Genomic DNA, 24,810 nt, shown 5'->3' on the forward strand with positions numbered 1-24,810 from the left:
CGTTTGCTATGTCTTTCCTTCAATTTCGGGTTTTAAAATCCCGACTGCAGGTGGAGAATTTTCTTCAAACTGCAAGTTTTAATGATGTCCATTGTTTTGGTCTTTGTAGGGGAATTTTCAGCTTATTACATGTGCGCTTTTATACAAAGATGAATACTTGTAACTTGTTTTAAATTTCCCCTTTGTTGTTTTTATTATTTTTATTGTTTTTTGGCTTTTTTAGTTAAAATAGAGATTTTTTGGTTAAGTTACAAGTAAACTTGTTGTTCTCTCTAAAAACCCCTACTTTAATGGTTTTTACATGTAATAGGGATTTTAAATCCCCATTACATATGTGCAAGTAAGTTATAACTTGTTGTAGGGGTTTTATTTCCCCTTTACAAGTGCATAAAACTTGCATCTCTCTCCAAAAATCCCGATTTTGCCTTTTAAGTGAAAAAGTGACAATTTAAAACTTGCACTTTGTCTCCAAAAACCCGATTTTGCTCATAAAGTGCATTTTTGACATTTTAAACTTGCAATTTGGCCAAAAAATCCCGATTTTGCCTAACATGTTGAAAAAGTGAAATTTTAAGCTTGTTATTTCCTCCAAAAAACCCGATTTTCATTGTTTCAATGCAATTAAAACTTGCTATTTGTTCCAAAAAACCCGAATTGCAAGGAAAAACGTTTTTTTTGAGGATTGGGCAAATTTTTGTGGAGATTTTTTGGGAGATAGAAGGCGTTTTGGATTCCTCCCTATTTTTATGCATTTTCAAACACCTTTCACGCCACATGGAGGTTAAGATTGCTGGTTTTTAGCTTTATAACAACAGCCACGTTTTTTCAAAAAACCATTTTTTTGCCATTTGGAATGCCACGAATCAGCAATGTTATGAATCGTTTTGGCTTGGTATGCTAAGGCGTTGAGGTTAGAAAGAGTCTTGGCCATTTTCCATGCCATTTCTCATGCATTTGCTGCCACGTTTTTCAGTTTTGGGCATTTTTTTCAAAAACGTGGCTAGGGTTTTGGAATACTGTTAATTTCTTTTTAAGAGTTCTCCTTCCTTCTTTCAAAGATTGATCATCTTTTTGAAGAAGGAATTTTCAGTTTGAAGCAAGGTTTGATTTATTTTCTTTCTTTGTTTCATTTTCTTGTTTTCTTGTTTTTCCTTTCTAGTTGTAAATATGTTGGTTCTTCCCCAAAAATCGGCTTTGTGAGAGAGATTTTCCCCTTTGTAAAGCAATTTTAGAATTGCATTGTTCTTCCCCATTTTCCCTCTTTACTTGTATTCGGGATTTTAAATCTCGATTACAAGTTGGATGAAAATAATTGTTCTTCCCTTACGGATAAAAGATTTAACTATCTTTTGTTGAAATTCCAAGTTGCAAAGATGAGAAATACCCATCCTTTCAAAATCAGGTTTTTGGAACCGGATTGCATGTTGAAAGTTCTTCCCATTTTCTTGAAGATGACCTTCCCAAAATCTTTTCATATTCATTTCCATCATCCGTACATACCATTTCATCCACTCATTTCACACCTTCATTTATTTTTCCTATTTAAAGTCTTCACTTGCAGTCAGCCATCCAAAACCCGAAATTCACTTGTGAGCCCATTTTTGCATCAATTTCTCTCTTCCCTTGTCAGTCCGGTTTGGACACACGATCTACCAAATCAATGGATTAAGACATGGGCCTTATTTTGCAAGCAAATTTCAAGAAATGGAGGACGATACAAAAAAGAGATACAACAACAATTCATGGTTGCAAGCATAGAATGCTTTCAAGACAAAGATGGTCATGACATGAAAAGAGGAAGGCAACCCTTTCCCTCCTAAAAAGATAGTACTACCCCAAGCAAGAAGACAAGGATGCAAGTTCCCGTTCCGGTTCAAGATTTCTTTACCAATCCAGAATACTTCAAGCTCTAGCATCCTGAAGTGACATGAAGATCATCACAGACAAAGGATGATGCAGTTAGAGTCGTGTCTTTAGACACATGGAATAGTTTTAGTTATGCATTTGTAATTTTGTTTTGACAAGTTACATGTAAAAGTATTTTTTGTAAAATGCAAGTTACACATTACTTGCACTTTTGTAATTACATGTAAGGCAACTACAAGTTGTGTCCAATTAGGACTGTAGTTGGAATAAGTCTTAGTTAGTTATTGAATAAGTCTTGGTGGTTGAGAGAATCTCTCAAGTTAGTTAGGATCCTCCCACCTTTTTCTCAAGGCTCCTCTTCTATAAATACTGGAGGAGTCTATTGTAATATTTATCTTTTGGAAAGCAAGCAAAAACTCTGTCAAATTTAGAGCAAGAAGTCTTTGAGCTTATATATGTGAATTGAAAGTTTTGAAGAATAATAAAGAAGGGTTACTCAAGTTTTGAGTCTTTGAGCTACATGTTTGAGTTTGAATCTTTTTATTTCTTCCATGCAAAGTGTTTCTAAAGGAGCTTAGTCTAATCTGATTTGAAGTCTTTGAGCTGCAAGTAGAGAAGATTAATTAAAATAGGAAAATCTCTAGAAGGAGCAGCAAGTCTTTGAGCTTGCATTAGTTCTTGTCTTTGTGTTGAAAGAATAGATTATTCCAGTCTTTGAGTTGTTGTCTTTTATTCGTTGTAAAATTTAGTATAGCAAAGGGTAGATAGGACTTCCAATAGGCAAGTCTTTGAGCTTGATATTGCTGTCCCGTCCCGAAGGAAGTGACGGGAGTCTTTGAGCTTTCAGGAAACTTCATTTCCTTTCGCTTGTTTTCATTTGAAATTGTTACCATTATTATACATTTTCTTGCTATCACTTTTCTAAGGAGAGAAAAGGATATAGGCTTCCTTGAAGAAAGAAGGAAGACTGCTGTCCCATCCTATTTTTATTTTAGTTTTAGATAGATAGGGGGAGCCTTCCCTTAATTAGGAGAGTTTCATACTCACACACTGTGGTTGAAGCCACAATTTTGTTTGCTTTCACGACTGTACAAAATTTTCAACCAACACTACTATTCAAAAACTAAGGAAATCCTTTGTTAGTGACTAGGGAGGAAGTGCATGGAAAGCTTTTGATCAACAACACAATTTGTAATGACTAGGGTTGAGCAAAAGGCATTCAAGAGATATTCTTGAGGATGAAGTGGGAGAAGAGAGTAGAGAGAGAACATAACAGAAAAATAAATGTTAATACAAAAGAGAATTTTCAATCTTTAGTTCATCCATTAAATCCTCTAACTGTCATTAGGACTTATCTCTAAGTGTGCAAGCATTTAATTTATACTTCCAGCATGTTTAAAAGTCTTTTATAAAGGCTGATTTTTCCAGAATTATGGAAACAGAATTTTTTTGTACCTCAATGGGCTTGTGTGTTTGTTTGAGAGAGTAGGCTGCTGGGTTTAGGTAGCCTTTAGCTAGAATCCCTTGCCTAGACTGCACTAGAAAGCTAGAGTGGGGTGTATTTTCATGAATGAGTTTGCTAGTTTGGTCAACCCCTTGTAATTATGGCCATGGATTTTGGCTCTGACAAATAACTTGGTTGAGGCCTCGGCTTTGTTGTATGGGTTATTTATCTCAAGAATGTAAATATCTGATGTTAGAGGGAGACTCTAAGATGGTATTAAATAATGTAAACAAGAACCATGGAAATTCATGGATCCTTAATAACATTATGAGTAAAGCAAGATTGGTAATTGAGGATTTTGAAGACTTTAAGTTTACTCATATATTAAAAGGAGGAACTCTGTTGCAGATTGGGCACCCATTAAAGGTGAGGATTAGTGAGAAGTGATGGACCATGGAAGTAGTGGGATTTTAATTTTCCTTCATGAGTATAAAAATTAATGGTCTAGGATGTAAAACTTTTGAAGATCAGATAATCTGATAAGGGGCAAGGATTTATGATTGTCTTATCAGTGAAAAAAATCATAAATTATCATTTAATTTTTTTAATTGATTTGGTTTGTATGGTGATTAGCTTGTGGTATGGCTGCACTACGTGATAGATATCATGATTTTACATGTGTTAACGCCTAGATGTTTAAATGATATAAGGAACTTTAAACGAAATGTAGTTGGCAGCTGGTGGTAGAGATTTGTGTGTAATGGTGAAAATTTGAGAAAGATGACTTATGGCATCTATAAATAGAGGTGAGTCTGGTAGAGGAAAGTAGAGAGTTATTTTCTTGGGATGTGGAAGGGAAGGATTGAGGAGGCTTGGTTTGAATGAAGAAAATTCCTCTGAAATTCATATGTCAAATTTCTTAGAAGATCTCCAACTTAACCACAAGATTTTGCATGCTGAATATCTTGGCTTTGGTGAAGGAGATGGATGGCAAATCTTCAATGAAAAATTGTGTTCCCATAGAGGACCTTCCATTGCATCCCAAGCGATCCTTGGGGTGGCACAATGTATTTGATGCAGTTAATGTAATGTCCCCTCCTTAGGCATCTCAGACTTTAGCAGAGGTTGGCCTACTATTAGGGTCCCGTAGGTCAGCAGTGTGGTTTGGGGACCCAACTGGGGGTTGTGGAGCTCAGCAAGGAGGTCTACGGGCCTTTCAGATTGGAGTTTTGGGGTTGAATCCATGATTAAAATTGAAATATTAAAGTTGGCCTTAAGGGAATAGTAAAAAGTGAATAGTAACAGAGAAACATAAGAGGAATAGTAAAAAGTGCCCCCCATCCTAGTAACTTAAGTTGTTTTTAAAAGGGGGCCAAGTTCACAATGAGGAATTAGACCCTCAATGATATTTTATGATTTTAAGGCCAAACAGTAACCCCAAAATAGATCGAACTTCTTAGAGAGGATAAAAAGGCATTTTGCCTATTATTTGCATTCGTTCTTATGTCTTCAATTTTTAGAACAGCAACAAGCTTGAGGGTTTGAGCAGCTTGGAGCTTCCAGGAATGCAAACTTCTGGGAGAATTTGGAGATTTGGATGAAAACCCATCTCTTCTGGTGACAGGTTTCATCAGTATCCAGCTTCATTGTGCAGTTGGCAGCCTTCAATGGGGTTTTGAGTGCAGATTTATCAGTTTAAGGGCAGATTTTCTTCAATTAATTGTAGGGAAGACCTTCTAGAGGTCAATACCACTCATTTCCAACTTATTCTCAGCTAGTCGCTCCATTTTGGGAAGAAGGGCATCAAACCCTAGGTTGTATTTGGGGTTTGTAGCTAATATTGGAGCTGATTTTTATATTCCATCTGCTGGAAATTTGTATCAGACCTATATGCTCAGTTAATGGTATGTACATCAATCTTTTTAAGTGAAAGAGTTATCTTATTTGTCTTCTTTATGTGTTATGCATTATTTTAGTTTGTATCAGCATTTAGCTTCATTTAGCATTCAAGAATCTTTCAAAAACACTCAAAAAACCAAACAAAAATAAGAAAACCAGTCAAAACCCTTGTCATCATACACTGGGCAAAGACTTTATCAGCAAACAAACAATTACAAAAAAACATCAGAGTTTGGATCAAATTTGGTAAAGATTGGGTTGGGGCTCTTTCAATGGTATCAAAACCATGATCTCGCTAGCCTGTTGGGTAAAGATCAGTTGTTTTCACTTCAGTTTGGTTTGAGTTGTGATTGTGGACAGCGAAATGGGAACTAGGGGAAAGTTGCCTAGCATGGAACAAATGTTGAGGGATTTTCATCATTCACGTTGAGGGAACAAAAGGTTCTTCGAAAATCGCAGCACGTTGAAGATACACCTTCAAGGAAAGCAGGGCATTCTAATGGTGCATCTCTATCTACTAGAACAACTAAGAGTCTTCATGCTTCATGTTGATTGTGTTTTGATGCACTATCGAACACAGAATAAAGTATTGAATACTCTATCCTCTCTTGAGTAAAGACTCTCAAATGCTGAAGATTCGCATAAGGATCACTTGAGATGACCTCAAGGTTCTTTTATGTCAGGTCTTGACTTGTTGTATAGCTTCAATGGTATATGATGTGATTTTGCTGATATCACAAGGTGGACTTACATTGAATGCTTGAATGCTTGAATGATGCTGGAACGTAGGATTTCATTTGATTAAAAAAAGGAAAAAAGGAATAGGGTTTAAAAGGCCAGTCTAACTCTAAGAATGCAAGAGTGATGGGCAATCTTTGATGAAACTCAATTAAGTCTTGCTTCGACATGCTATGAACGTCTCTGCAAGGCTAGTGCAATCTCCTAAGGATAGTTTTATGATTTTCAAATCACCATTACAAGCATAGACACCATCTAGTTGATGTATATCAATGAAGGAATGATAATTGAAGTTAAGCTTTAGTTGAATGATTCCAGTTGACCACGCAATGCAATTTACCATCGGCAAAGTGTTAGTAGTATGGATATACGAATTTCACCATTAATCATACAAAGTTCTTCCATTCATCTAAACAACATGAAAATTAAACGAGAAGTAGAGACCATGCAAATTGTTGAATCAACATATAGAATTCACCATATCTTCAATGAAGTTTACATGCTTTTAACAACAATGTTTTGGCAACAATCTTTGCCTTCTTTTCCTACTCTACTCTAATTATTTCTTGCTACTTTCTTGAACTGCTGCTATTGACTATTAACTTTACAAATGAAGAAGTAGGCCTTATATAGTGCTCTCATTACATTCAATGGCTCAGATTGATTCGCAATCAATAGCCAAGATCGAGAGATAGAACACCCATTACAAAGCATTTAATGCTTGACTAATGGTACAATTACATTTTATGTGACACATGTCCTTTGAAAATTTGACCAATAGGTGACAGCGGTAGGTGCATCGAACTTTGTGCTCACATGAGGTAGTTATCTTCTTTTGATGAATGAGCTAAGTAAATTGAATTTGGACGTCTTCTCATGAAATGATATGATTGGAGAAACGATGATTGGGTGCCACCTCAGCTTGCTTGATCTTCGTAATTCATCACAAGTTGTAATTGTATGAATGAGGCATATCTCTTGATACTCAACATTTCAAGCTCCTGATGTGACGACGACTTTGTTCAATTTGATCTTCTAACTTTGATTAACTCTTATGAAATTATCGCTTGTTTTGATCACTTGCATTCTTGAGCTTCCATCTAACTATACTGACAATGATTCTTATATTTGAAGGAAATTCAAGATTGTGAAAATTTCATCCTTGAATGCTTGACGTTGATTGCTACTTCTTTGCCTTGATGTTGCTTATGTTACTCCTCATGTTGATTACTTGCATTGAATGATTTGCCTTCAAGGCGTAACTTCTCCTCTTTCATGCAATCGATCTTGTTCAAGGCACAGTCAGAAAGTCGCCATCTCCAGTGACAATTTCGTTGGTTCTGATCAAGATCGTTTGCTGATAGTAAATCCGGTTCAAAGCTTTACTGATTTCACCTTGTCTGGATTGAAATCACAGTCAACAATGAGGAAACTTGACAGCCCCTAGGTGATGAACTCGCTGATGTTAAATTGGAAAGAGTCGCTGTTCTAACAAAGCAATTGAAGTATCGATCCTGTGTTGATCAAACGAAATGATCAACATAACTTATAATTATTTTCAAAGAAACCCTATACCTCATCACACGTGCCTGGATAATTTCATTTAATGTCTAGCAATTAAGGCAAGAGATCGATTAGATTGCATTCATTTAATGTCTAGCAATTAAGGCAAGAGATCGATTAGATTGCATTCATTTAATGTCTGATATTTATCATTTTTAAATTTTAAATGAGAGCATCCAATTAGAAATCGTGATGCCTTTGAACGCATTTAATTTAAGTCGCCACACACACATTATGATTACTCCATAATATATGACTGTCATATATGGAGCCTTGAACTTTGCAATTCGCATTGCATGGAATCCACCGACTACATCTTGAAAATCGTGGCAATCAAGGGTCCAAGCATGCTACGTGGGGTCAAAGGAAATCACACTCCTCAAATAGAACATTTTCAATTTAAAGTTCGGTGGGCCAGCATGCTACGTTAGAACAAAAGCACTCTCAAAAAACTTTAACTCTCCATCTTAGAGTTTTGGTGGGCCCAAGCATAAGGTATGATAATGGAAGGGAAGGGGAGTAAAGGTGATGAGGTGGAAGGGGATGAGATTGAGGAATAGCCACGGGGGTAAGATGGAAAGAAAGTAAGGATAGTATAAGTGCTACGGGGTAGGAATTAGGAAAAGGGGGATGCGGGGGGTTAGGATAAGAGGGGTGGTGGGAGTTATAAGGAATGGAGGAAAGGTAAGGATGATGGGCGTAGGGTGTAAGAAGTGGTGAAAGGGGATGACGGTAGGGTAGGATAGGGATAAGGGGGGTAGGGAAGGGGTTAGTGAGGAAGGAAATAAAGGGAGGTTTAGGATGTAAGGTATCAGTTAGGATATAAGAAATGGAAGTTGGGAGGTGTAAGATATAATGATGTGGGAGGTAAGAAGGTAGTAAAGGATGGGATAGGGAGTTAGAAAGTAGGAGGTATAAGATGAAGTAAGGTGGGTGAGGGATAAAGGAAAGGAGATGAAGGGAATGAAGGTATAGGTGAGGGATGGGGTGAGAGGTGGAGGGTAGAGGATACCAGATGTGGCCGGGGTTAGTGAGGATAGGGGTTACGAAGGGTGTAAGGAGATATGGGTAGTGGATGGGAATATAGATAGTGGGTGGGTAGGATAAAGGGAATAAGTTGTAGGTTAGGATAAGTAGTTAGGATGGGGTAGGAAGTGAGGGTGTATGAAGTTAGAAAGTGGGGAAGGTAAAGAGGTAGATGGGAAGTAGAAAGAGATAGAAATGGTAATGGGGGTCAAGGTAGTGAAGATAATGAATGGTAGGAAATGGTAAGTAGGAGGTGGAAGGGAATGGAATGGAAGTGGAAAGTGAGAGTGGAGGGTGTGAGATGTAAATGGGAAGTGATTGGGCTTGGGCACCCACTGGAATGCTGGGAGAGGAAGGTTGGCAGTCTGGTTGGGCGAATGAAGTGATGTGCCCGACTTTATCCTAAAGAGAGAGCCTTGTCTTGATTACATCTTAGCCACTTGTGATACCAAACTTCTTCAAAGAAAAGGTTAACAGCAAAAGAGACTGCAACTATCCTAGAGAGCAGAAAAAAGTGGCGGTCCCCATTTGCAATGGGTTAATGTGTGATTTGGTCACAACACTTCACCAACAAATAAAACAATTATGGCCAGCTATGATAAGTATTGTTCTCTTCCTCAAAAGATACAAGACATGCTTTCATTCACACAGTTTTTGGGTATACCAGATGAGGATGAAGATGACTTGATGTTTACAAGTCCACATCAACAACGAAAAAAGAACGAAATATCAAAGGATAGTAAAGAAAGCATTGGGGAAGGTGAAGAGTTAAATGTGCAAGAACAAGAAAGGGAAGAAGATTTGCTTCAACCTATCGATGTTCATGATAAAGACAAAATTCAGTCATGTGGAAGCCCTACAATGGATGAAGGTATTGACATTCATAAGGACCACGAAGTTAAAGAAGACACCATAATGGATCAGCCACTTGCAGGGTATGCAGAAGAAAGGCAAGAAGATGTGTTATCATTTGATTTGCATCCTAAGTAGAACAAAAATCATTCAACCTATGACAGCCCTATGGTGGAAGAAGAGAACAAAGGTGTCTTTCAGCCTACCTTTGAGGATAAGAAGAGCAAAATTCAGTCATCATGTGAAGACCCTAGCTTGGAGGAAAAAGAATCACATGGTTTTCATATTGAGCACAAAGATGAAGACAACACCGGTAGGGATCAGCCGCTTGAGGAGGAGTCTCTATGTACCTTGACATCACATCCCTTGGTTGGTGGAACAACTTGTGGATCCCTAAGCGTCAAGAAACATGAAGGGAAGATCATAATTCTCAGCCCTGTACATGGTATGGCAGCTTATTATAACCTTGGCTTCCATGATCTTGTACGCATGTTTACATTAGAAGAGCATTTGATGAGGGTGTTTGAGATTCATTGCATTGAAGAGTTGTTCATAGAGGCTAGGAGATTGCCAAATGGGAAGATTCTCCACTTTGACAATGTGTGGTTCCTCATGAACCTTACACCATGGAATTGGTGGGAATCCAAAAACAGAGCAACCATAGACATGGAAGCATTGAGCAGTTTTGGGACACCTAAACTAACTAAGGAGACATATGATGTTCAACTTGCTACTCCTCCTAGACCAGCTCTTCTTGAGGAGACACCCACCATGAAGAGAGAAGCAGGAGAAGACAACCAAGGTACCTTGGAAAGGTGTGAACAACAATCAGATTTTCTAAGTTTGAACAACAGGATAGTGTCCTCATGTGAGTTTGAATCCAATGAAGATTGTGGAGATAATGATCCTAGTCAAGCTAAGTGGGAAGGTAAATATGTAATGAGAAATTCATTTTGCCAATATTCTATATCAGTAGATGTAGAGAGGCATGAGTCTATTGATATGATGCCATTTCACTCTTATCGTGATAATCCTTTGTTTCAGTATGTTTATGACTTAGCTCACATGCATGGAAAAGAGGAAGATGTCATGGATAAGGCCATTTGGGATGAACATGAAGGTAGAGCTGAGATTTTGCATGGGGAAGGCAAGTCCTATCATTCACATTCCTAGATGAATCAGCTAAAGGTGAAGGAGGATATGGTCATGGAAGCCTTATCCCATTTTGATCACATTTATGAGTTGGTGGCAGATTTGTGGGGGAAGGATAGGCCCCAGGATTGTGAAGTGTTGCAAGAAGTTTTGATCAAGAGGAAGAACAACTATGTGCACTTCTTGTGGATAGAGTTCACCTTTTTGCATTTGCATTGAGGACCATGAAAGAGGAGAAGCTAACTCGTAGCCATGATGCCTATACTCTTCAACTAGGAACACCTTTAGTTGATGATTTTCCACCCATGAAGGGAGGGAGGATGGAGATCTATGAGAACTCCACACACAAGCATGCTGTTTATTATCCTTCACACATTGATGATCATAAGATGATTTAGACACTTCACTCAATGATCCCATGGGAGGATCAAATCATTTTGGTTAGTGAGGAGACCGCTTATGCTTTGGATTCTTTGGATGGATATCATGTTGTCCTAATGGAGAGGACTGATTTCATCATTTGTAGCAGCAGACTAGTGATTGGCACAGCAGACCACAATGTGATTGGAGCTACTACGACTCATGAGAGAGAATTTCAGCATGGTACTTACCTTGGGACAGCAGCCCATGATGATCTCCATAAAGATAAGATGAGAAGGTATGATGTTACTGATTTTCTGTTTGATGACAGCAGTATACCTTCATTAAATCATGAGATGGCAGCCATGACACATAAAGGTGACAGCAGCATAAGATCTTCCATTGATGTGAATACAAGCCACATAAGATCTGTTTTTTTGTATTCTAGCATGGATGGCGTGGAAAAGACACAGGACATATGCAATAAGTGGAGACAAAGAGCATTGAAGGCTAAGGCACTTGCTACCCAAGCAAAATAGCACTTGCAAGAAGTCAAAGATTGCTGCAATCTCATGGAGCAAACAAGACAGCGGAGGGAAACCTACTTTAGATCCTTATTACTTCCAAGGGAAGAATGTATACAAGTTGAGCAGGCAGAGGAAGAAATTCTTGAGGTAAACAAACAAGAAGATCATGTTGTTGTGTGTGAACAAGAGAAGAGGTATGATTCAGAAAATTCAGTATGTGTAACTAGTTTGCAATATGAGGTTAATGAGTTTCCTCTTTTAGAGAGCCCCTCGAAGGCTCAAAATAATGAGGATATTAGATACACACTTGATGGATCAGCCACAAGTGTTATATCCAATTTTGTGTAAGGAAACGTTATTGTTTTCAAGTTGGCTAGTCACGCATCATCTACAATGGAGGGACAATTGTTAAGATCATATGAAGTATGTTGTCTTAAAGAGCTGATTTTGGAGATTAAGAGATTGCTTACTAAGAAGATCTTGCACTTTGATAATGTTTGGTTTGTTTTGCATTCTACACCTTGGGTTTGCTTAGTAATAGTAAACCTATCAGTGATGGAGATGATGGTATGGATTAGAATATGGGACATAAATCTTTTGACAATACACGAGCTTGAATCTAGGCTAGATCCTGGTGACAAGAAATATAGCATGGTGGACATTCATGAGAGGATAGATAAACGTGAGGTAATGGTGGGAACTTCTACTCACCAACAATCTAGTTTTATAACAGCAGTTGGAAAAGAACATGGAACTTGCAACCCCTATTCATGGAGACACTAGTAAAGGTGAGTCTGCAAATGATGGCATGCAAGACGCATATGTTGGGCATGGTTATTACGATGATGTAGCCTCTAAGAGGATTGAATTTTTTCACTTTGAAACAACAGCACTAAATCAGTCCCAAGTAACAATTGAGAAGGCAAACGAAGCTAAATTGATAACCCAGCAAACTAAGTTTCCCCTTCAACAAATTCGGGATGCTGAGCAAGAACCTTCGAATACTGAAATTTTGGTTGATGTTGACAATATTATGGGTGGACATAATGATTCTATGGATGACACTATTAGTGGACCAACCACTTATGAGTTGACTTTGGGTGTTAGTGATGACATCTATATTGCAAATTTGATGTTGGCACCTAATTCTTGTGACTGTACAACTACTTTTTGGTTGGCATTTGAGCCAAGTGGCATGGGTTATTTAGTGACAAGTGGTTGTCCTACATGGCTGTTCACTATGTTTTCAGAATTGTTTGGATCTACATCAGCTTTTGGTATGCATTGGAGTGTGTGGGAACATGATTACTTGATGCATAACCCTTATCTTGTACTTTCACTTTGGTATGATCACATCATTGCCACCCTATTTGTTGTTGGTTTGAGATATAACTGTGATTGCTACTTCATCTCATACAGCAGATTCTATATTTTGGATCCAGGTATCGATCGGTTGGGTGTATTGTTTCACATAGATTTTATTCCATTGCTTCATAGTTGGTGGTGTATTGGCATTGATATTAGAGTAGTGCAACGTTTTGGAAGAGTAGTATTCTTGAGAATGATTTGGGATCCTGGAGGTACAGTGAATCATTGCTTGGGGGCAAGCAATCTCGGAAAGGGAGGACTGTAATGTCCCCTCCTTAGGCATCTCAGACCTTAGCGGAGGTTTGGGGATCCAACCGGGGGTTGTGGAGCTCAACAAGGAGCTTTACAGGCCTTTTAGATTGGAGTTTTGTGGTTGAATCCATGATTAAAATTGAAATATTAAAGTTGGCCTTAAGGGAATAGGAAAAAGTGAATAGTAACAGAGAAACATAAGAGGAATAGTGAAAAGTGCCCCCCATCCTAGCATATTAAGTTGTTTTTAAAAGGGGGCCAAGTTCACAATGAGAAATTAGACCCCTAATGATATTTTATGATTTTAAGGCCAAATAGATCGAACTTCTTGGAGAGGATAAAAAGACATTTTTCCTATCCTTTGCATTCATTCTTATGTCTTCAATTTTTAGAACAGCAGCAAGCTTGGAGCTTCCAGGAACGCAAACTTTTGGGAGAATTTGGAGATTTGGACGAAAACCCATCTCTCCTGGTGACAATTTTCATCAATATCCAGCTTCAGTGTGCAATTGACAGCCTTCAATGGGGTTTTGAGTGCAGATTTATCAGTTTGAGGGCAGATTTTCTTCAATTAATTGCAGGGCAGGCCTTCTAGAGGTCAATACCACTCATTTCCAGCTTATTCTCAGCTAGACGCTTCATTTTGGGAAGAAGGGCATCAAACCCTAAGTTGTATTTGGGGTTTGTAGCTAATATTGTTGCTGATTTTTATATTCCATCTGCCGGAAATTTGTATCAGACCTATATGCTCAGTTAATGGTATGTACATCGGTCTTTTTAAGTGAAAGAAAGTTATCTTATTTGTCTTCTTTATGTGTTATGCATTATTTTAGTTTGTATCAGCAGTTAGCTTCATTTAGCATTCAAGAATCTTTCAAAAACACTCAAAAAACCAAACAAAAATAAGAAAACCAGTCAAAACCCTTGCCATCATATGCTGGCAAAAGACTTTATCAGCAAACAAACAATTACAAAAAACCATCAGAGTTTGGATCAGATTTGGTAAAGATTGGGTTGGGGATCTTTCAATTAAGAGTTTAAGCTATGCAAACATGCTGCCCACAATGACATCTTCTGTCTTCCCATGCTGTCAACAAGGGCTTCTTTTCTCCTACTAAAGGATGTTGATGGAATGCAGGAGCAGGAAGGACATAATTATCAGAAGATTCTTTATCGCCTCCATTTATTTCTGGAAAATCAAGGCGAGTTGTCCAAGGGTTTAGAGGAGCTGCATGCCTTAATCTGAAGCTTCCCATTGTTTCTGTGATCAAATGAAAAATTTATTGTGATGAAATAGATTATGGCTTCCTAAAGGATGACATTTAGGAGGTAAAAAATATTTTTATAAAGGGCTTTTAGGATTGTGGGGAGCCTATTTAATGTGCTCCATTCTCCCATTTTGTATTAAATAGACTTTGGGGTTGGGGATTTGTTGACGTGTATTTTGTACACCATCATACACAGAATAAAATACCAATAGGCATCTTATCCTCTCTTGAGAAAATAGTCTCTAACTGCTGAAGATTCGCATAAAGGATCAGTTAGGAAGACTCCAAGGTTCTATTAGTAGGGTCTCTACGTGTGGACAAGCTTCCAGCGGTATGATGTGATTTGCTGTTTCCTCCAAGGGGCCTTACGTATTCCGAAAGTTCAAGATTTGCTAAACTAAGGAAACTTTCAAAAAATAACAAAAGAGTAGGGTTTGAAAGAGATCTAATCTAGCCTAACCCTAAGAATGACTTCGTGTAGACAAGACTTGGCAAGATTCAACCAACTTCAATTTTGCCATAAGCTAACAACTCAATTGAAATTGATGCGATCTTCTAAGGTAACAAAATGATATTCAATGCATCAAAGATCAAAGACACTACCATGAAGGTACATATCTAAGATACAATAATGATTGAAGATTAAGGGACTCAAAGTATTCTCCAGTCGACCACGCAAAGCGTTCCTACAATCAGCAAGAAGCTAGTGGTTTGGATTACGAATCCTACCAAAGATCAAGTCTCACACAATATCCTTCAAATTAACACACTACTTTGATTGAGCATGATTCAAGTAAGTTAAACAACCATGAAGATAACCAAGAAAGTTGCAACAAAACACCATAACTTCAACATTTTATTGATTTCCAAGTCATCATGTACAACAATTGCTTGAATTCCTTTCCTCAAAACTCAATCTTGCTACAAAATAAAATTGCTTCTAACTTCTAATCTCTTAGCTATCTCTCTTCTCTATTACATCAACTATTGACTATTAACTGTTGAAATGAAAAATGGGGGTATAAATAGCATCCCCAGTTACAATGAAAGGTCCAGATCGAAAGTAGATCAACGGTCAAGATCATGACACCTAAACCCTAATTAGGGTTTGTTACAAATGGCCTCCTTTTTACTGAACAATATTAAATACATAGCCAAATATTAAATTTGGCACAAAAACCTAGGAGACATAAACCAATGACAAATAAGATGCCATGTCATCTATAACAACCTTTCATCTAGAACCTTATTCCCTTTCCAATGTTCTTTTTTGGCATATGCAATGAATCTTGTCACGATTCCTTCGATTTCTGCAATTGGAATCTCGGGAAGATTCTTCATACTCTCTTCCAAGTGGATGACCTGATCGAATGCATCTAGAAGAGCTGCGTCCCAAGTAGATTCAAGTTCCTTTGTTCTTTCAATCAGGAGCATGGTGGCAAACATTTGATCATATTGCTCATCTGTAACATTTGCGTCCTTGCAAAAGATGACCTTGATTCTATCCTCTAATTCCTGCATATCCACATCTGTCTCGACCTCGATCCTTCTGCCAAGAATGGTACGAAGTACCTCAAATACTCTGTCCTGGATCGGATTGATCACCTCCTCAACTTGGCCACATCTAACACTGATGTCCTCGAAGAAAACACTCTTCATATGGAGCAAGGTTGACCACTGAAACAAACTGTGAGATTCCCCATCCAAGATCTTCTCTTGCGCTAAAACTTTCCTTGATGTGTGCCTAATTACCTTCAAGACAGGAATGATGACATCTTTGGTATGGGCAAATGCAGCTACTATTATCATCAAATTGTGGATTATCTCAAGAACTTGGATAGCTTGATGATTAATCTTCATCATCCTTGTTACAAATTCTATGGCCACTGTATGAGATCTATCCATCCAGTTACTTGTACGTTGGACCATGTTCCTGAATCTTTCCGCCTCACTGATTGATTGAAGTGGAAGTGCTTGCACTGGTGATCTAGCTGGATCCTGACGTCCCAAAGGTTCATTGATGTGACTGAAATAAGTCCTCCATGCACCGACCTCTCTCTCAAGCTTTCTGTTCTTCTCCATTTCTTCTCTAAGCTTGTCTTTCAATGCCTCAAATGAATCGGTGGCATCATCTAAAGTCTGCTCTGCTGTAGATGGTCCTAGCTCAAATGTCTGTATATCATATTCCTCTGCTAGGATCTCACCTTCATATTTGTCTACTGCCGGTGTAGCTATCTGCAATTTCCTGGATCCAATCTCATCTCGAATCATCTTGGACATCTTGGTAGCCTTTCTCTTCTCTGTCACTTCCTGGGAATGTCCTACAAGGCTCTCTAAATCAATTGCATTGTCTTCGTCCTCTACTACGATCACCTTGGTTAATCTTTCCTTCAACCAATCTGGGATAGCTGACCTTGTCTCTTGAACTTGAATTTCCTTATGTACTATTTCTTCTTGTCTGGGAGGAGATGATATTTCATTGTCTTCTTTATCTTCATCTAACTCATAGTCTTGGAGAGATCCATCTGGTGACCCTTGTTGTGCTTGTCCTTCCTCCTGCCTATCGTTCTGTACCATCGACTCCATGGATTCTTCCACTTGAATTGTTCTCTTCTCAGGTCTAGAAGAAATACCGGATGATTGATCTCTGTCAGCCTCTTGTTTCTTCTTGGAAGATTCTCTCTTTCCAGATCTCTCTTTCCTCTTCGAACCTCTTGGATGGAGATTGCCCTCACTGGCACATCGAAGGTTTCCTTCACCTGAATTTCTAGGATTAGGATTGCCTTCACTCACACTAGCTCCACCTTCGGCTGGTTTCTCTTCCAAAGTGAAAGTCATAGCTATGCCTTGTTCTCTCAACTTCTGATGTTGTATGTCAACCCATCTGCGAGTACAAGACAAGACTGGTGCCATCAAAGTAGCTAAATCCACGACCTCGGGCTCATTCCAATCTAACCTTATTGTTTTGCTTTCTCGATCATAGGAAGACTGGATATGTCTGCCACTGTCCTGAGCTTGGTCGGCCACTCTGTAAATCCTGCATTTCCTGATGAAATCCAAAGGCAATCTAGAATGCATTTTCCGTTTCACTTCAAGATCATCTAAGAGATTCATCATAAAATCTTCTATTTGGTACTCATGCCTAAACCTTCTGCCGACTGTCTCCTCTAAATGTCCATGTGGATCAAAGCTTTCTCTCAAAGCAAAAGATGGAAAAGAATACAAGGCTAACTCCTTCTCTGCGTCATCCATGGCTAAAGCATTAGGACATACCTCAACTGAATTACCCAAAATGATAGGTACTGGAACTCCATTCTGATGTCTGTATCTGAATGCCTTCACATATGCTGCCAACTGTCTTGTTACTTCAAGTAACACAATTCTGTCTGTCGGATATCTCGGCAACATGTATGGAGGTAAAGGACATCCATGCACTCTAATATAAGTGAACTTGGGAAACTAAATGAACCAAGCACCGTACCTCTTTATGAATTCCTGGGCATCCTGAGATAACCTGTTGTGAATTCCACCTTGCAACGTCCTTGTGATGTTCATCGTGAAAGTATCATTAACCAACTTATAGTTGCTCCCTGGCGGATGATGCAAGTAGGCATAGGAATCACAAGCTCTGACCTCGCTGGGTCCTCTTCCAATCACTCCTCTGTGAGGTAGTCCTGCGTACTCAACACTCCTAATCAAGGCATAAATGACATATGAACTCATGTGGAAGGACTTAGTAGCCTTGAGTCTCCTCAACTGTACGTCCAAGCAATGGCTAATCATCATAGCCCAATGTATCGTACCTTTTCCCTGAACGATCACCTGGATGAAGTAAAACATCCACTTCTCAAAATAGAAGGCATGAGGGGCTCCTGTAACTCGGTTGAGCATGGTAATCAAATCTCTGTACTCCTCCTGGAAATCAATCCCGTGCGGTGTGTTCGGGACCTTGCTCAGACGGGGACGGCTCTTAAGTAGCCAGTTCTTATTGATAATGCTTAGACAAGCATCTGGATCATCTTCGTACATTGATCTGGCTCCTTCTATGCTCTTGTATATCATGTCCCTGTGCTCTGGAAGATGGAAAGCTTCACTTATAGCTTCCTCTGAAAGGTACGCCAAAGTGTTTCCCTCTTTGGACACGATCGTTCTGGACTGTGGATCATAATGACGAGCACACTCGATCATCAACTCATGGCACTGAATAGCTGGAGGAAAGCCGGCCGCCTTAATGATACCACTCTCGATTATTCTCCGGGCGACAGGTGATGGCTTGCCAATGTAAGGGACCTCTCGAAACTTCTTCGTGCTGAAGTTGCCTAAATTTGTATCTCCAATGTTGCTCCACTTCAACACGATCTTGGTCTCCACTTCTTCGGTCTTTTGATCTTCTTTCATGAGAGCTGAACGACTTGTGGATGCTCCCGCCTTCGGGGTTGCCATACCTACACAACATTTCATAATGAGAAGCTAGATTTTGCAATAAATAACATAGATTAGAGAATAAATTTTAGGAAACTTCATGATAAGTCTTTGAGTTATCATTTCCTAAAATAAAACGATTGAGCTAGGAATTCAAAATTCAAAAATTCAAAATTCAAAATTTAAAATATGACGATCAACAAATAAAACAATAAAACCAAATCGCCATACCTCAAATCGAGAGCTAACTCTAGAATGCAAAATAAAAAGGATTCGCCTAGGCAAAATTGACGTGTAAATAGTCTTCAACGCAATCTCTCCTTTAAAATATCAATTTCACCACTTTTTGATATGTCCTCGATGTGATCTTCAAAGCAACGTTCCTCTTATCAAGTTCGCCACCCTTCAAGTTTCTGACGTGATCTCCAATGGATTTGACAAGTTCGCACAAATGGAAACCTCAAGTTCGCACCACCTTGCTTGGAATGAAATTCGCTCCACCTTGGATAATAGTTCGCACTTCTTCCTTTGATCGCATATGAGATGAAAATGAAAATGTGAAAATAATGATTTTCACCTCTCCCTTTATAGCGCTCACCTCTTACCACCATATAGGCCGACTTTGGTGAAATGAAGCAATTTTAAACGATTTTTAAATAAATAACAAGGCCGACCTCTAAAATACCAAGCGCTCCTTTTGATTTTTTATTATTTAATTAATAATTAATTAAATGCCTTTGTTTTTAAATTATCAAATTCGATTTTTTAAAGGCAAAATAATTAATAAATGTTAAGCGCAACATTTAAATGCTAATTTATTGAATTTAAAAAATTATCGATTTAGCATTTAAAATAAATTCAAAAAACATTTGTTTTGGGCGCCAAAATTTGAAAATGAAATATACATACCTCATCGCCCTGGTCCCTGACTGAGGGACAGGAGCGATCCATCAATTTGGTCTTGATCTTTGCATTTTTGACGTCCAAAGCCTTCATCTCCACGTTCAAATCGACATTTTAGCTGGGTCCTTCGAGTTTGATTGACTTGTTTGTGCGAAGGAATGTCTTTAGACCATTATCGCCCTGGTCCCTTGGAGAGGGACAGGAGCGATCTTAATGTTTTCACTTGAAATTCTCCATTTTTGATATCAACTCCTCCTTCATCACCTTTTAGAAGACGTTTCAAACCTTGTGCAACTTTATTTTGCCGTGATCTTTAAAGGATAACATGTGTCTTGGCAAATATCGCCCTGGTCCCTTGGAGAGGGACAGGGGCGATCCTCATAATTTCTCTTTAATCTTTGTGACTTCGAACTTCAATCTTTGTTATGATGGACAAACAATGCTATTCTTTCGCTCCCCTTTCGTTCCACTTGAATTCTACAAGGCGTTTAGACTTTAGAAGGATCATCGCCCTTGTCCCTTGGAGAGGGACAGGAGCGATCTGGAAGCTCTAGCCAAAATGTGTGATCTTTCAACCTTGGTTTTTCGTTTATTGCCTCTTGAAGGACGTCCTTGATCTCACGTGCACTTGCCTTGACATGCATTTAAAGGATCATGAGTGTTTTAATGAAATCGCCTTGGTCCTTGTCCAAAGGACAGGAGCGATATGAGTTCCTTGCACAAATTGGTAACACTTTGACGTTCAAAACTCTTGCATATCATCTTCAAAAGACACCTTATACCTTGTGTGATCCCGAAAAACCCTGACCTGGCGTGAACTTGAAGGAAAATGAAGAATCCCAAGCAAATCGCCCTGGTCCCTTGGAGAGGGACAGGAGCGATATAGCTTCTGTGTTCAATTTGAGGATCTTTTAAAGTTTGAAGTCTTTGTATATCACCTTCTAATCATGCCTTGGACCTTGTACGATCTTGCAAAACCTTGACCTTACGTGATTTTTGAGGGATTTGGCCAATATAATAAACATCGCTCTGGTCCCTTCCTGAGGGACAGGAGCGAACTTCAAATCTTGACGTAATTCGTTCAATGTTGACGACCCTTGATGCTTTGTGCTTGATGGAGATGTCTTAAAATGTCCTCACCACCTTGTTCTTCGCCTTGGAGTGTCCTGAACTTGGGGAACGGTAATATAACCATTATATCGCCCTGGGCCCTTGGAGAGGGACAGGAGCGATCTTGCTCTTGTAGGCTCCACATCACATTGCTAACCTCTAAAATTATCTTCAACGGATTCGTAACATTCCATTCCATTCATCCATGCCTTGGGTTTGATTGTAACTTAGCAAGAAATTTGTCTTAGACAAAAATCGCTCTGGTCCCTTGGAGAGGGACAGGAGCGAACTTAGGCATTTAGGTCTTTTGTTGACATTTGGTAATCTTCAATTTATCTTCAATGAGTTCATTTCACCCTGTTTCTTGCCTTCAAACTTATAACTTGCTTGATTTTCGTCCAGAACATGCCCTATGAAGAATATCGCTCTGGTCCCTGGGAGAGGGACGGGAGCTACAATGTACTTCGCCCTGGTCCCTTCCTAAGGGACAGGAGCGATTTTGGCATTCTGGACCACTCTCCTTCATGTCGGCACTTCAAGTTATATTCATTTGATAAAACATATCTCCTTGGACCTCTTCAAATCGTCAAATCATTAAAATCTTACAAGGACAAAGCAATATTTGGTTTGTAGCTCCGATCCTTCACTGAGGGACAGGAGCGATTTTGACTCCTGGAGGCACTTCCGTGTTCGTAAAATTCTTCAATTTATATTCAACGGAAAGATCACGCCCTTCCTCATCACTTGCAATTCGAAATTCACTTTGACTCTGCAGGGACAGTAAGATATTTGAAAACGAGCTCCGGTCCTTCACTGAGGGACAGGAGCGATTTTGCTCCTACAGGCCAAAATATCATGATTTTACAAGTTTAATCAATTCTCAAGGCAAAAACAAATCATTCCCAACGCCCGGGATCAAAAATCAAAAAAGTCAAAATTTGGTCAAAATTAGTCAATTGGACAAAAATTCACATTTCACCTTCAACACTTAGACAAATTTAAGCTCTGCACTCAAAATTCCAATTGAAAATAGACCACTTTGGCGAAATTATTGCATTCAAAATTTGCATTCTTACAAAAGAAGCTCAAAAGCTCTCAAAATTGACTGGATTCTGGCCCAAAAAGATGGCAATTAAAACCCTAAGGCTTGACCCTAAATCCAGACAATTGACTGACTAACAAAACCCTAAAAGCGAAGCGAAAAGCGAGCAAAAAAAAACGAGCAAAAAGAGGGGGTCCCCATTTGCAATGGGGCGATGTGTGAAATGGTCACAACAGGATTTAAGACTCTATTGAAACTTATTTTGTTATAAATAGTGGTTTCTTTCCGGTTAGTTGCTAGTCTTTCTTTCAGTTGATGTATGTTCTTTTTTTGGTAATTGCTTTGATGCCATTCTTTTTGCTTCTTTTGGATGCCTTACCCAAGTTACTATTAGCAAAAACAAAAATATTGTAGGAAACAAAAAGAGGAAGCAAGTCCTATAAGGTGTCGAAGATTACAACTTTGTCTAATTTATTTGGCCTGATTAAGATGAGTTCACATGGCAGTGCTGTCTGTCAAAAATAAGGATCCTTCCAACTGCAAACAGCACTCCATATTTGTGAGAATTCTCCGTCTCTTGCTTGAGAATATAATAGGCAAGTGGAGGTTCCATTAAGCTATTTATTAGAAAAAATTCCGAATTTTAGGATTTCAATATAAACTACTAGTTATGAGAATGTTTAATCTTTAGATAGGCTTCCCATTCCCTAATTTAATTAAGAACCAACCTACATAGATCTAGTAAAAGAGCACTGTTTGATTTTTAAGTCTTTATATACTGTTGCCACATTTTCCCAATTTGAGTATTGAATGACACCATGGAAGCTTATTTACAATAAAACTGTATCAAAGAATACGAAAGACTTATAGCTAGTATTTCATTGAATGTGATATTTATTAACCCGCATATTTTCTCCTCTAAAGTCTTTTAAATCGAAGTTTATTTAACCAAAATATTTCTGTTGTATAGTGTATATCTAAAACTTATCCATCTTCTTTGCATGTGCAGGATTTTTTAAAGAACAGAGAGAAAGTCCAAAAATTGGCCGAGGCAACCATCCCAATTGTTCGCGCAGTTGACAAATTTTCTGGCGAACTCATGTCAATGAGGGTATAGGCTGTTTCATATTTAAATTATTCATGGATGGAAAGCAACATATTCAAGATATTTATTTTAATATCCAAAACGTTTACAGTTTAATTTTAAAATGTTCAGTTTTGATTAATGCCTTGGATATTTCTTTGTCTACAGGTAGATCTTGAATGCACAGATGGGAGAAAAGCTGTTAGCATATATAGTCATAAGAAATTGTCAATGTATGTTTTATCGCTTAGCCTCAATACCAGATCTACAATTGACATGAATGCTATAAAAAATATTTATTGGACATCTAGACATAGCTTCAAATCTATATCTTCCAACCCAATGCAAATTTTATGCACTTACTAACATCGTTTAGAAGTAGGTGGTGGAGACCTATAAAGTAAAAAATGATAGTTTTTATTTTCTGATTTCTAAACATTGTTGTGTATATATTACCGACTGTTTATAATTTGCAGATCTGTAGGGATTGCTACCGCTGCATTTGTAAGAGCTGTTTTAGAGGGGAGCACTCAACCTGGTGTATGGTTCCCAGAGGAGGTATGTGGGTCGTCCTTGCAACAATTGCATATAATGTGTGAATTTTAAACAAAATTCCCTGGATTAAATTAGCAATTACAATTTGAGAAGGCTCGCCCATTTAGGACATCTTTTGTTTTCTGAACGACAGCCTGAAGGAATAGCAGTGGAGGCAAGGAAGAAACTCTTGGAATGGGCTTCTGAGGGAACAATCAATTTTGTCATGAACAGGTACAAACTCTTTTTCAGATAAATCACAGTATCTTTATTTTCTTAAAAGCAATCATTTGTCGCAAAGTTCTGTTTGGTAGTACCAGATTAAAAGTTTGTTTGTATGTAAGTGAGAAATTTTAGGGCAATGAAAGTGTTTAGAAACAAAATTCCAGTAGCTCATTTCATTTTTGAATTTTCCTTATTAGTGCTTTTTTCACTATGCTTTTATTTCTAGTTATTGATTTCATCTCTCCAAATAGATGTCACACATGAATTTTAAACTAGAAATAAAATTAGAGTCTTGAAACAACGTTGCTGCTGAAAATATTGTAATTTGAATGTTTAGGATCAATATTTACCATGTTCAGATAAAAGTAATAATTCCTTAAATGTCTTGCATGATTGTGCCCCTGGACAGGCCACCATGGATGGTTGAAACGGGTCCCAAAGAAATTGGGTTTGGATTATATATCCAATGATCAATGACTTCCACTGCAATTACAAGTAGTAACTATTTAAGATTAAATTTTGTAGAGTGGCCACTTGGTAGGTGAAACTGAAGCAATCTAATTCGAATTCATTTGTAAATTTTTCACTGGAGCCCATGGTTCTGGTTTATAGAAATGTAATATTTGATTTTTTTGGCTTAAAAATGATTTATTTTATTTGTATCACACCAAACTCGGTATTTTTCTTATTTCCATGCTCTTTAGTTGTTTACATCTGTGTAATTGTTATGTACTAAAGAGATGAACTGCAATGCCTGCCAAAATGCCCTAGAGAAATACAGCCAACTAACATACAACTAGCGATAATAATTTGTTTTTTAAATATCTACTAACACAACACAGTAAACTATCATTCCATCAAAAACATTAATTAACATTTACAAGATTATATAAAATATCTTTAACATCATAATTACGCAAGCGGATTACATCACAACATCTACCATTCCCCGAGGTACTTCAACGCCATCACGTAAATAACTCTAACACATAAACACATCTCCATCTATGATACCATTCAACATTCATTACATTCATTTCCTAATCGATTACTTTCCTTCTTAGCATGAGAATCATTATTCAACAAATGCATATCCTATCATATCCCATTATTCGTTTGATTCATTTTAAAACACCAAACCAAATGTTCCTAATCCCTTTCCAAACCTTCTAACA

The 24,810-nt window shown here is 38.1% G+C and overlaps 1 protein-coding gene across 2 annotated transcripts in view; it reads left to right on the plus strand.

The window, feature by feature from the left end:
• LOC131047645 (uncharacterized) overlaps positions 1 to 24,321 on the plus strand; it is a 179,892-nt gene extending 155,571 nt beyond the window's left edge. For both annotated transcript variants that reach the window (XM_057981432.2, XM_057981433.2), the window contains exons 9-13: positions 22,802 to 22,903; positions 23,045 to 23,109; positions 23,353 to 23,434; positions 23,565 to 23,644; positions 24,045 to 24,321. In XM_057981432.2, the coding sequence (XP_057837415.1) occupies positions 22,802 to 22,903; positions 23,045 to 23,109; positions 23,353 to 23,434; positions 23,565 to 23,644; positions 24,045 to 24,105 (390 nt within the window). In that variant the 3' untranslated portion in view covers positions 24,106 to 24,321. The remainder of the gene's footprint in view (positions 1 to 22,801; positions 22,904 to 23,044; positions 23,110 to 23,352; positions 23,435 to 23,564; positions 23,645 to 24,044) is intronic.
• Positions 24,322 to 24,810: the final 489 nt, after the last annotated feature.

This window comes from Cryptomeria japonica, chromosome 10, assembly GCF_030272615.1.
Source record: "Cryptomeria japonica chromosome 10, Sugi_1.0, whole genome shotgun sequence".
NCBI classification, from domain to species: domain Eukaryota; kingdom Viridiplantae; phylum Streptophyta; class Pinopsida; order Cupressales; family Cupressaceae; genus Cryptomeria; species Cryptomeria japonica.